The sequence below is a fragment of the Triplophysa rosa genome, linkage group LG9, assembly GCF_024868665.1.
Source record: "Triplophysa rosa linkage group LG9, Trosa_1v2, whole genome shotgun sequence".
NCBI classification, from domain to species: domain Eukaryota; kingdom Metazoa; phylum Chordata; class Actinopteri; order Cypriniformes; family Nemacheilidae; genus Triplophysa; species Triplophysa rosa.
In genome coordinates this window covers 8978504-8992069 of record NC_079898.1, presented here as the reverse complement: position 1 = coordinate 8992069, position 13566 = coordinate 8978504, and the positions used below count along the sequence as shown (strand labels likewise).

The following is a 13566-nucleotide window of genomic DNA, read 5'->3' as shown; positions in this document are numbered from 1 at the left end:
TGACAACGATATGCAGAAATCACGTGCTACAATACACAGCCAGAGACAGGACACGATTTTTCAGTTTTTCACATTTGACTGACATCAACATCATTAGGTGTTTAGTAGTAATAATATTATAAAAGAATAAAAATGGTTGGATGCAATTCATACATGTCCTATTTATTTTCAACGAGTGACTAAATTCTTACAGAGAAATAAGCTTTGAAATTACTACATTTTTTAAACTGAAGCAGTTTAAAGGCGAGTTATCGCAGTTTGAGCTGTACAGCTGTATTACGCCATCTAGTGGCCATCTCAGGTTTGATAGTTTCGCCTACTTTTTTCAAAAAAACACCACCGACATAAGTATAAACTATATATTTACATTATGCTTTAAATAGATTTTTTTATGTTTCTCATTTTAAACATTCCATTTATGCATTAAAAAAACCTTTGTGCAAAAGATGCACAAGTGTTAATGACATAAGAAAATTAAAATACTTTTTGACCATTGTTATTATAGAAATTACAACCTTTTTATTTTAATCCAGCTATTGTTGAGCTCCGAGCACTGTAATGGCAATGAAACAGTAATGGAGCCATCTGACAGTTTTTCATTTTACAGCTTCAACTGACTGAGGTTTCTGAAGGACATATAGTTGAAGGGACATGGTGGTCTAATTCAGTTCCTGAACCTAAACTAGCAAAACAAGCTAACCACAGCACCTTATGTTAGAATAATCCATCTATATTAAAGTTCATCAGACTATTACTTCCAATTGTATCTGGTTAGTATTTAGTCAAGAAAATACCGGGCTATTTGAAGTTCTCCATTTGATGTATAGCAAAAACTTTATTAATGATTTCAAGAAACAAAATCAGTTGTGCAGTATAAGCAAACCCATGAAAGTTAAGCATCAAGTCCAAACTCACAATACAACAAAATGCTCAATACAGACAGTAAAGCTCAAAAGTTGTTAATACATCAGCAGCAAGTCAATTAAAGAGCTATATTAAAATCATTCTTGTAAAGCAAGTACAACTAAAAAGAAATGGGAGGGAAAAAAACAAGACTGGAGTTTAACAGGAGGCCACTGTGTCAACAGTGAAAGTTATGTTCAACAGAACAGGAAGTAGCAAGGTTCCAAGATGGCTGCTGCAGTGTCATTTCTTTAAATGGCATCTATGTCAAGGTCGTCATCCTCTTCTGCTTTCTGGGGCTTAACGGTCTCCACCTTCAGCTCTCGTGCTGAGGAAGAGTACACAACCTGAAGAAGAAAGAGTTGAAATGAGATCAAACGGACAAATGCGACTGAACCAAGAGAATCAGTATATCCATCTTACACAACAATCTTTGACTTCTGTGTGCTGGAATTAGATTAATGTAATTACACTAATAACAGTCCCAGTGTGCACGCTGACGGTTCAAATATAAAGCCTTTAATTAAATACGGAGTTAACCTACATCTCAGTAAACTAATGTGTAGGGCTGGGACGATATATCTTGTGATTTTTTGCTCAGTTTCTCAATGAATTACGGTTATATGCCACCACATCCGAAAGCCAGAGGGTACTCTTGCGCAGAAACTCAGAATATGGGAAACAGAAGAAAGAACGATTTACACAGGTAGTTCCAGGAAATGCCAATGGTCATATTCTATTGCCGTTCTTCAAACCTTTTCATGATAATAAAGTATATTTATAATGATGATGATTGACAAGTGTTGCGTTTTCAAATGCATGTTATAAACAATTCAATCTGGTAGTGACTTTAGATCGAGCAGTACTTCTACTGATCAAAGAGCCATAGTTCACGGAAGAGCTGTGCATAAAACCGAATCGATTTCAGAATCGACCTAGACGGGTATAATTAGTGCGAATCGATATATATCGTCACAGCCCTTCTCATGTGTAAGGTTCATGCAAGTTAAGATCGGGGAAAAAATACCTCAACATTTTCATCATCTTCCTCCTCCTCTTCTTCCTCACTCCCTTCACTCTCCTCCTCTGCCTCCTTCAGCCACTTGACAAAGGGAGCTGCCTTGGCATGGATCTCCTTAGCCAACTCCTTTGAAACATACTTTTTGGATACCTTAATAACAAAAACAGCAACGTTATTCTCCATTTAGCATTTTGTACACAATGTACGAATAATCATGATATATTGAGTATATTTACCTTCTCTGCCCATGTGAGGATGACATCTTCATCCAGTAGGTCGGAATCATAGAGGACCTTGAGAATGATGGGAACTCGTGGCAGCAGCTGACTTTGATGAAGCTTCACCAGACACTCAAAGCCTCCCAGCAGATACTTCTGAGCCTTCTTATCATTGTGGCAGAACTGTAAGGATAGATGGAAATTTCAGTGCTGTAATCTGAAATAAATTATATAGCCTAATGCATATGCAAAATGCAAGTGTAATTTAAATATTAAAATGTGTCATTTATATTATTGCATAGCAAGAAATACACCTTGTTCAGTTTCTTGCTGCAAATGCTATCACATACAAATCTATCACCTATGAAATTAGAACTGGTCATTTTTTACAACATACCCGTAGGAAGTGTCGCTTGTATTTTTTTATCTGATCTCTGATGTTCTCATTGAAGAGCAGTTCGCTTAAGATAAGCGGCCCCATGGCTCTCACATCCAACCGTTCAGCTTCAGCCAGAATCTCCTTATCGGCAGAGTCTATTGTGCCACTTTCCTTCTTTTGCTGATCATGAAGAGAACAGGATATTTGAATACTAATATCCGAGTCAAGCATGCAGAAGCTATTTCAGATGCGAAAATCAATAGACAGGAATATTTACTTTGACAAAGCTGTAGAACAGGTTGACCCTTTCCTCTAGGGTTTTCTCCAGATCCTCGCTGAGGGTCAGGTTCTTAGCGTGTTCGCTGATCTCTTCCATGCGGCGACGCTGGGCCTCCTCTGTGGTTTCCTCTGCCCAGTCATCGTCATCTTCCTCACCGTCCTTCACATTATTACACTCTTCAATGTACTGGTCACAAACGGCATTTGAAATAGCTTAACTCCTGCGAGAACCTGCTCACTCACCACAGCATCTGGCGCATCTATGTCATTATGGTTCCCAGCCTCACCACTTCCAGAGCCATTCTCCTTGTCCTTCTTTCGGTTTTTCTTGTCTTTCTCCTTTTTCTCTTTCACACAGCTGCTATCACTCTCTGCATTTCAAACAGATCAGAAAATTAAACAGGGACTTGGGAAACTATGCAGTGTTAACATCAGCGATTTAAGCACTAAACCAACTTCTGCTTAATGCAGTTGCAAATAAACCTTTGAGTTTTGATGCTAAATATAGTAGTAATGTTCAGATTTATTCATTCACGACCCGCAACTCAGCAGCACTTACCAGGTGGGTTTTTAAGAATGAATGTGCAGAGTTTGTGCCGAGTGTCCAGCATTCCCCGATATCCACACGCCTTGCAGGCACTTCCGATGGTCTGCTTCTTTGGGTTAACATGCTGAAAGACAAACAAACCATTGAAGTAACAGGAACTATGTATCAAGAAGGCTTTGTTGTTGATCAGAACAGACCAAGTAAATGAGAAGCACTAAGGGCTCAAAATGTGGAACTATGAACTAGGGCCCGTATTCACAAAACATCTTAAGGCTAAAAGATGCTCCTACCTTGCCGATTTAAGAGAAACTCTTAAAAATAATGGGCATGTCTGTCCTTATTTTAGGACTCCTAAATTTTTGTGCTAAGAGTATTTCACAAAGCTTTTTAGCGCTAAAACTAACTCCTAAACCTGTGAGACGTTAGGAATAGTGAAGAGGACTCCTAAGTCACTAAGACCAACTCACAACAATCCTAAAATGGCTGTAACACTGGCAGTCTGCCTTGAAACGTAAACATTTTAGAAAGATTTCATGACAATGAACTTAATCATAAAGACAACTAATATCTGCTAACTGTTCATGAGATGCAGACAGGCAAAATGCTGACAATTAGCTGAACATATACTTTGTATATACTTTAGATGAAAATATAGTTCATTTGCAAAAACAGACAACTCCTTTTTTTTAATATTTCAAAAATTGTGTTATGTGCTTATTGTGTTTTATCGAATTTGTTAGCTGTATTTTTTTAAGTTACTATTAAAAAAAACAACTGCAGTTTGATTGATATGAATTGGAATGCATAATAAAAAATCATGATAAACTGATTAAATAAAAACTCACTTGTTTAATTAGTAATTTGGTGTATATTTTATAATCTTAATTTGAATATGGCAATAATTATATATTAAATTATTTTATTTGAACATGACTACATTTTTTATTTTAAGATCTTAATTTAAATATGTCAGAATGAGACCTCATTCTATAATATATTATTAAATGACAGACAGAGACCCATCCTATAACTTGCTGACATCATCCATAGCAAAGAGGTCAATCTCACCCTTTCTCTTAGTTTAAGATTTCTTTCTGTTCCTTAGTAAAAGCTGCTCTCAGCAGTGTTGTGAATACGTTTTAAGTGGAAACTTAACTTAACTTAACTAAAAACGTTTACTGCGGTTTAGGAGAGCTCTTAGTGTTGAGATAAAAAGTTGTGAATACGGGCCCAGATCTTTAATGGCCATAAACTTTCAAGAGAGCCACAAAAGCTAACAAGGAGTATCTATATTTTGAAATATTTTGTAAACAGCAGCACTTGTGTAGGCGTTTTCGGGCAAAGTCATATGTACTGAATCTCAGCATAAATCAACAGACCTTGTACTTGACCCAGAAACCTCAAATACTCTCCAAAGCGTACATGGATACCCTTTTTAACATTTGTGTGGAAATTCACCAAACAACTCTGTCTTTTAACTCACCAGTTCAGTCTCTGGATTGTCACACTCGGAGCACAGCACAAACTTGTGGATGAATACATCCAGCATGTCCTGAAGTTTGTTGGCTTCATGGGATCCGTTTACGATGAAGCGGTCATTCTTTGCTTCAAACTGAGTCTGCGCCCCCAACTCGCAGCCGAAATACTTAGTTGGGTCTGAGGGATAGACAAAGTCAATTAAACCGACATCACAACAATAATTCTTTCCAGAGGTATAACTTAATTGTGACCAACTTACAGGTTGGTGGCCTGTTCAGTGCCTTTGCAACATCAACCATGTTGACAATGACCGTCTTGATTCCATTCCCTTTGCCTTCCACCTATTAGATAAAATAAATGACATTTCTCATCATCAGATTCCCATTTACATGCGAAGAAAACAGATCTGGTACATTTAACTAAAATAAACAATATAATCTTTTTAGATCAATGACTACCTTGGCAATCAAACGGGGCATCTTGTAGCGGTAGAACTGGTCCGACACATTGCGGTTGACGTTGACAGACATTTTGAGTGATCAGAAGCGCTATCAGCAAGATAAAAAGATCTTGAATGGGATTTTCTGGGAATCTTCTGTCTGGAGAAGAGGGGATGACATAAACAACTGCAAGTGTGCTCGGTCTCTGACATGAAAAAGATCTTGCCACAGTGGCTGCAAACTCCTTGCTTGTGGACTAGGTTTCCCCCGCTCGCGTTCCAACAGCTGCGCAACAGCTCTGAAAAGTAAAGTTAAATTCACTGCTTTACATTACAATTTACTGTAACGGATATACACATACTGTACTGAGTCACGTGGTCAAAATGTAGGGCCAGTATTGTATGAGTCCTTAAAATGAGAAAAATACAATTTAACTGTATTTAGAAAACAGACACGTATTTTAAATGAACTCTTTTCTGTGATGTCTGCTAAACGCAAACAAACGTCAAAAAAAGGCAGATCGATTGAATAAAACTCCGCTACACACGTCACCACCTGCGTCAGCAGTCTCGGGTATGACTCAAGCTGAATAAGCACGTGGTGAGGAATAAATGTAACCGTACCAAGTTACTTGATTACAAAAACTTTTAAATCAAATATTTAGATTTTCCTAACCTAGTATCGTGTGCACCCTATCAGTTATATTAAGCAAACATAACCCGAGCATTAAAGGAAATACTCGAATAGGAAAAAAAGCTCGAGACTAGCTAACAAGCTACGACAGCGAACTGTCTCGTGTATTTCAATAAGCGTTCGCGTAGCGCGTCACCCGTAACAGTTACTGAACCCAAGGTCGATATGCACATGCTAACCTAATAAAGCTCACTACTCTATTTTTGAAATAAATACACTGAAAATCTATGACGGACCACCGCTTACCTTAAATGACCAAAACAATGCCCAACTGCACGTTTTATACTTGATAAATCCCAATAAACCCGTAAAGTTCTGCAATCGTGGCGGTGGTGCAGAGTGCGTCACGGTAAGCGCACAGCGGAGTGCGCAAAGCATCATGACGCCATTTTGTTCCTCTCCGTCAAGCTAGATCACACCCATTAGCTAACAGGGCATACTAGTTATAGAGTCATACAAAACCCCCGTTTTAACACACACGTGCTCAAAAACCATACACACGTGTATAATAGACGCTTGTTGTTGTTTTTTATGCCGTGTTTCGCTCGACTACTTACCGTTTTCGTAAAATAAAGACATAAACACAACGCTAGTCGTCCACCGACGCAGTGAAGGGTTGACAGCGGAGAGCCTGGAGATGTTGGGTCGTGATCCAAAGAATGTAACACGACACAACGGTAAAGACAGATTAGATCTGGGAAGTGCTGAGCGATGCAGCCGACCAGACGGAGGATAGCAGATCTCCGGGGAGAAGCTGGATTAGAAAGAGAGTTTCTGTTGTCAAATGTAACTTGCAAAGATACTGTCATACTTCGAAAGCTGACGCTAGCTAGTCCTAGCTAACCATTAACAGAAGGGAAACTCTTTTTTCCAAACTACTGATTTGCCATTTAATACGTTCAATAAAAGTAATGTTTCTGGTATGGCGTAACTGACTAGAAACTAGCGTTTTAATATGAGCTCTGATCACGTCTTACCTTTCTCTGGAACCTTCTTGGTCCACGCAATGGTAGAATGAGTGTGCTCAGCTCAGTTAGTAACGATGATGGACGTGCCGCCCGCGAGGCGGGGAATCCACATTATCCCGCCCACCGCGGTCACTCATTGGCCGAAATGCGTACCTGTATTTTATGTAACAGTGCTGACTTGCTTCCTTTGACGTCAATCATTACGTTTCCATCTAGTAATACTATTTTCTACGTTGCTCACGTGCAACTCACAATGGGCAAAGAAGGATAATGTATCATGTAAACTAACCGGTTTGAGTCCTTTTTTGCATAAGAGAAAAGAGAATCTACTATATCAGTCACATCATAAATAACTATAATGTGACATATGGACAAAATTGACTGTCCTCCTGGGGTTTTAGGGTAAAATTCTCAAATTAGGCAGATACCTCCTTGTGCTTTTTGAGTGATGGCATTATTCCAAAATTAATTTAGAATGGATGTGAGTGTGAGTTAGTTAGGATGTACTTTTTTAATGACTTGAAGAACTATCAAGACCTTAAATAGTTAAGCTAAGCCTGGTCTGTGAATTTTGCAAATAGACATTAGGGGGCGATATTGCACACAAATTCACATTCAACACATGCTCCTTTTATCTGTAAACGTTTCTAGCGTGCATTAAAACAGTCAGATTTAAAACGATTAAGATTGAAAGTTTGTGTGTGTTGGTTTTAAGAACGGTGCAGTCAAATTGCAGTCAATCAAAGTGGCCCATCTCTCTAGCTCAAACCAATGGATGGATTTCATTTACATTTACGCATTTGACAGACGCTTTTATCCAAAGCAACTTACATTGCATTATACTATACATACGTTTCTAAATATGTGCAAACCCTGGGATTGAACCCATGTTCTTGGCGTTGCTAGCAGCACCATGCTCTAACCACTGAGCCACAGGAAAGATTTCACTTTCATTTTTGCTTAAATGATGTAATGTCACGCACTTACTGTAACCTGAGCTTAGCTTCAAAAGTCTGATCACAGGGAAACCAACCAGCATCAAAGAGGAAAGTACCAAACAAGCTAACAGAAGCTGGGATCCCATTGGATGCTGCAAATATGAAAGGGAAATCCCAATTACTGTACCTGCATGGTTAGGGTGGGGCAATCTCACTATTTATTGTGGTGCAAGTTTGCAGCAGTGGCATTCTGTATCTTCCACAATCATGGCATTTGGGAAAAGGCTCGGGTTAAACAGGCACAGACTAAAAAAACAGGGCAAGGATAAAGATGGTCAGAAACCTCTGTTGAACAACATGATGGCACAGCACAGAGGGGCCACAAATGGTAAGATGCTTGTTATTTTTCTGTAGTTTTAGAAAAGGTCGGATTTTTTCCTAAAGGTTTCTGAGGGATCTCCTACATGTCACATACTGTAAGGTAACATTTTTAAAAAATGTGACCCCTCCTGAGATTTAAAATCTAATGGAAACAGTTTGACATTTGTAAAACAAATAATTTTTTTAGTAAAATAAACAAACATAACATGTATGATTCTTTACTATTTTTAGGAATGTGTTTATTAATTAATCTTACCAGCTTTGCACAAAAGACAAGATGTAATGTTTTTAAATCATGCTCGGATGACAAAATCTTCAGGCAACTTGTGAAGTCTATGCAACTTGTCATTAAAGCTAAAAAACAAACCATAAGAAATTCGGTAACACTTTACATTAAGGTACCCTTCATAAAGCATTTATAAATGTGTTCATTAATGATTAATAAGTCATTTACAAATGCATTATGAAGCAGTTATAACTGCATGAATAAAAAGAGGAATTCTAACGAAATACCTGCCAAATAGTGAGCCATTTATAAAGAGCTCACATGTTATAAATGCTTAATAAATGTATTTATTCATTATTTATTTGACTCGAATGCAGATTCATGTTGATCTTGATGTTGTTTGCAATATAGGCTGTCAGACTGGACACTGTAGGGTGTTGTGTTGTTTTTCTTATACCTGCTCACTATTTGGCAGGTATTTCGTTAGAATCCCCCTTTTTATTCATGCAGTTATAACTGCTTTATAATGCATTCGTAAATGACTTATTAATCATTAATGAACACATTTATAAATGCTTCATAAAGGGTACCTTAATGTAAAGTGTTACCAGAAAGGCTAACGGATTTCTAAGAATGTAAATGTTTTCCCAGCCTCACTGTACAGTATGAATCTGTATGTATATAAGGACATTACATCATGGAATGATGTCAGATCTGAGTTGTTTTTATTTACATACACGTACATTTATCTGCTTTCAGCAGGAGAACATATACTTAACACGGAAAGAACACATCGGTCTGGGGTGCATCCTGATCTAATCTCTACAGAGTCTGAAGTGAGAGCAGAAGTGCTCAGTCTTCTCAGAAAGACTTTGAACACAAACTCAAATGCCCAAGACGTTGAAAAGGCAGCTGTGATGGTGAATAGATGGGGTCAACTGAATGGCGTTACCATTGACCAAGGCAGATATCCTCAAGACTGGCTGTGTGAGTTCCTGCAGATAATAGACGAGTCTGTACACTTTCCCATCCTGCCTGAAGACGAAACACAAACATCTGAATTTCTGAAGAGCATTGAGAATATGATGTTTAGTGAGGTGTGTCGATTAACACCAGTACTGCAAGATGCTGGACTGCTGGGCTATCTGATTCAAAGTTACAGTGATCAGCTGTTTATTACGTTAAACCTGCTCTTAAAGAGAAATCTTACAGTGAATGTGGTCCTCTGGCTTTTATGCTGGGCAAAACGTGTTTTCTTCAGGTAGGTGGCTGATTATTGCTAACCTCTCAAACCCAACATGAACCCAGTATGAACTGTTGAAGGATTCGCTTATTTATTTTTCAGTCTACACTCACAAGATGTCTTCAGAGTGCTCGACCCTCTTCTGTTCTCAGGATGGTTTGAGAAAGCAAAGAAGAAACTACTGACTGTACTGAAGGTATTAAAAGGATAGCTCCAAACAGCTAAAAACAGTTCTGGGGCACCATTGACTACTATTTAATTGTTTTTACTAGGTAGTCAACGATGTCCCAGAAATGTCAGTTGCTAACATTTTTCCAAATATCTTTCTTTGTGTTCAACAGAACAAATACATTTATACAGGATTGGGGGGGAGCAATTTATGACATCATTTTCATTTTTGGGTGAACTATCCCTTCAAGTAGGAATGTTTTCTTTGATGTCATAATATGTGCCATCCTTATATTGTTTAACCCATATGTATCATTGTGGAAAAGAAAAACCAAAAAGTGCATCACGTGTATCTCCCATCTCCCAACATGTGTATGTCCCACAGAAAGAGATTGCTGGAGCTTTGCAAAACATTCTGTGCAATGAGGAGAAACATGAAGATAATGAGTTGTTAATGGATGAAGAATGGTTCATCAGAGTGCACCTTGATGTCACTCAGGTAGTGCTTATACTAAGAAAACTGATAAGGTTGTAAAAACTGTTTTTACACTAATATTTATGTCCTTACAGTGTCTGCATGGTACTATTGAAAATGCCAAAACCTTTAGTCTGACTTTGACGCATAAGGTACACATTCTCTGTCTTGAAGAGCTTCATAGTTTTGTCCAGAAGTAAGTTTCTATAATATGCTTCCCTTTATTTCTCTTAAAACATGTTTAAAGTGACACTGAAAAGTAAAAATTAAATGAAATAATGTGTGTGTTATAGCTACGTGCATGCAGAAAGAAGGCGTCTGGATAATCTGCAGCCCCTGAAGACTAATTTAGTGTACCTGTGTAGGATAGTCAGTAACTGTATAAAACTCAGGTATTACTCATTCTTAAAAGTGATTATCTTTTAAAAGTTTGATTACACGTTAAAAGTAATACATAATTCATAAGCGTTCCTCTGCATAATTGAATAGCTTTCCCTTTAATTTACTGACTGTATTCCGCAGAAAACCTTGTTTTATCAAGAAACAATTTTAATTTACACTTATTTTTTTCTGTAGATGTTTGGCTGTCCAAATCCACAATCTGGAGAAAAACAAAAGTGATGATGACTTAAACACCATCTGCCTGTTAAAGAAACTGGAAGATCTTGTTTTATCAATCGTCCAAAAGATGATGAAACATAAAGCACAGGTATGTCAGTCTTTCATCATCAGTTGTGTTTATAATCTTGTGAACAGAGGGACAGTTGGGGTAATTCCCAAATAGACCGAAAGCAAATAAGGGGCGGTCCCCAAGATTCCATTGTGTTAGATAACATATCAACAGGGACAAAAAGCCACCCGACATATACAGTATCCTAAAGTAGACTGACATATACTGTTGTGTTTATATGATGCATTATAAAAAAGGAATTTGTCATATCTTTTGATCACTTATGTAATTCAGTTTCACTTATAATAAGAACTTATAATAACAGTTTCTCTGTAAATGTACACTTCCAGGTGAGTTTCAAAAGTTATTTCAAAAAAGGTGATGAGCACATTTATTATCTGATGGAGGAAATCCAAATGCAGTGTAAATCTCTACCTCAGACTGAAGCAGCAGAGGAGATCAAAACAGTGAGTTCTGCAATCTTAAATGCAATAACAAAGATGATCACAAATTAAATACAGCAAACTTCTCATTCCCGGCATCCTCTTCTTTTCTGACAGATCATTGTGAATCTGGCATACGACTGTGTTTACCGTGTGTATTTGGATTGTCTAATGAAGAGCAAATCCAAAAATCTGGAGAGGAGATGGGGAAATGTTGAAGAAATAATAAAGCAGGATGTTCTCTATTTTCACAACACGTTCACTCAACTGGTGAAAATAATTTTTTTAATTTTCTTTAAAAAATGTCAGGCTTTTACTGGTAAAATTGACACTGTTACACAATTGATAGCGAAAATCATTCCACAATTCAGCATGCAGTATTAATGGAGAATGACGTATTCATCTTTTATTGTCTGTTTCCTGCAGAATTGCAGCGTTGAACAGAACCAGTTCCTTCATAGAATGAGTGAAGTTTTGTTTTGCAGCGACAAGGCAACACTGGAGCTTACATGTGCTACTTTGTTCAAAGACTTTCCAGAAGAGAGGTAAACCAACTATCTGTATATTTAGCAAATAACAAATTCAAACGTATTGTATACAATACAATAAACACATGGCAGCAACTATTCTTTTATTTTGGTCGTTTGTGAGTGTATTCTGAAATATGTTTATAAGAATTAAACCCTTGTCCATGTTTTCTAGAGAGCATTATTTGCCCGGGCTGCTGCGCTGGAAGAGGACGTTATCAAAGCAACAAGTAAAAGAGATTTTGGATATGGGTCGACTGGAATGTCCAAATTCAGCACATGCAAAGCGAAGTCATCCCCTGATAAGCATTTGCTGTTGTCTTCGTTGTTAAATAAAACACACTATCAGGCAATTTTCTACAAATTGTGTAAAAAAAATGTATAAAGAAGTATAAATTGTAATTTGACGGTTCATGAAGTATTAACAAAACTGTTTACATGTCCATTATTGCTGATGTGTTTACGTGTTGTGATCTGTAACACTTTATTCTGTAATAAATAATATTGTATTGCTATTATTGCATCTGTAGCTATTTAGTTTTTTTTAACACAGAGATGACACACTGTTTATAATCATTTTCATCTAAGCAATCTTGAGAGAGGATTGTTACTTGTTTGTGTACCATGGTATCTTTTGGTGAGGTGCTAGAGCTCCACAAAAGAGTCTTAAGCTCGCAAAGAGTCTTTCAAAGTCTTTCAGCAACATGTGAAAATAGGTTAGTTTCCTGCTAAAACATCATATCCTGTTCACAGACCTCCTTCACAGACTTTTACATAATCCATTCAACATTTCGCACAGGAATACGATTACCAAAAATACAGTGAGATTTTATTACATAATTCACATTGTAAGGGAACACTGGAATGCGGGACTTTGTTTTTAAGATGAATGCATAATCATAATAATTACTTTCATCTAAAGCAACTTACAGTAATGCTTGCAATAGATAGAAGTGCAGTAGCTCTACGGAAACAACCTTTTGATGTTATTATACACATATTATACACAAGTAAAATATACCACTAAGTAAAACAAATCATGTCAATGAAAACGTAAACGATAACATGTCAGTTAAAGAAAGTCACAAGCTCATTTTGTGAATTGAAATTTAATCATTCACCCAATGCAACACATCAATGCAGTCCCCTTCACACAATGCATGCTTAGCAATTCCACTAAGCTTTTATGACAAGAGGACAAAAAACACATTATCTTTGTCTAAATAGCAGCTGATGCAAAATTTATTCAAATTAAAAATGAGCATCTTCTACAGACATTCACTACTTACTGTAAACTTTGTCTGTTTTGTTGGTCTTTGTCCAGCCTCAAAACCTTTAATTTTCATACAACAACATGATACAACAACTACTGTAAAATAAATTAATGCTAGTAATGATGAACTCTATGGAGAATTTTGCATGATACAGTTTGTCATGTGAAATGACATCAAATGAACTACAACTCTTATCATACATGTGTTACTTACTGATAAACATGTTTTGCTTTCTATAAACCTGTAATGTCAAACTTGAGCAGTTGCTTTTATTTTAGTCGGAAATGTATAACT

The 13566-nt window shown here is 37.1% G+C and overlaps 2 protein-coding genes across 4 annotated transcripts; one reads left to right on the top strand and one right to left on the bottom strand.

The window, feature by feature from the left end:
* Positions 1 to 801: 801 nt before the first annotated feature.
* LOC130559682 (eukaryotic translation initiation factor 5-like) lies at positions 802 to 7049 on the bottom strand. 2 transcript variants are annotated; one of them, XM_057342896.1, is made up of 12 exons: positions 6937 to 7049; positions 6517 to 6713; positions 5285 to 5564; positions 5086 to 5167; positions 4831 to 5003; positions 3360 to 3471; positions 3044 to 3171; positions 2799 to 2960; positions 2540 to 2701; positions 2161 to 2325; positions 1931 to 2074; positions 802 to 1250 (listed from the first exon to the last, which is right to left on the bottom strand). In XM_057342896.1, the coding sequence occupies exons 3-12, from the start codon at positions 5354 to 5356 to the stop codon at positions 1155 to 1157; spliced, it is 1296 nt and encodes a 431-aa protein (XP_057198879.1). In that variant the 5' UTR covers positions 5357 to 5564; positions 6517 to 6713; positions 6937 to 7049; the 3' UTR covers positions 802 to 1154. The 2 variants fall into 2 exon arrangements, with proteins under 2 accessions (XP_057198879.1, XP_057198880.1); XM_057342897.1 differs by lacking the exons at positions 6517 to 6713; positions 6937 to 7049 and adding an exon at positions 6206 to 6352.
* A 1022-nt stretch (positions 7050 to 8071) lies between these two features.
* On the top strand, positions 8072 to 12486 carry LOC130559494 (exocyst complex component 3-like). 2 transcript variants are annotated; one of them, XM_057342604.1, is made up of 11 exons: positions 8072 to 8253; positions 9235 to 9733; positions 9818 to 9911; positions 10269 to 10382; positions 10454 to 10554; positions 10652 to 10750; positions 10935 to 11067; positions 11379 to 11495; positions 11589 to 11741; positions 11898 to 12016; positions 12174 to 12486. In XM_057342604.1, exons 1-11 carry the CDS (start codon positions 8133 to 8135, stop codon positions 12328 to 12330), a joined length of 1707 nt encoding a protein of 568 aa, XP_057198587.1. In that variant the 5' UTR covers positions 8072 to 8132; the 3' UTR covers positions 12331 to 12486. The 2 variants fall into 2 exon arrangements, with proteins under 2 accessions (XP_057198587.1, XP_057198586.1); XM_057342603.1 differs by having other exon boundaries at positions 9232 to 9733.
* The last annotated feature ends 1080 nt before the right edge of the window (positions 12487 to 13566 follow it).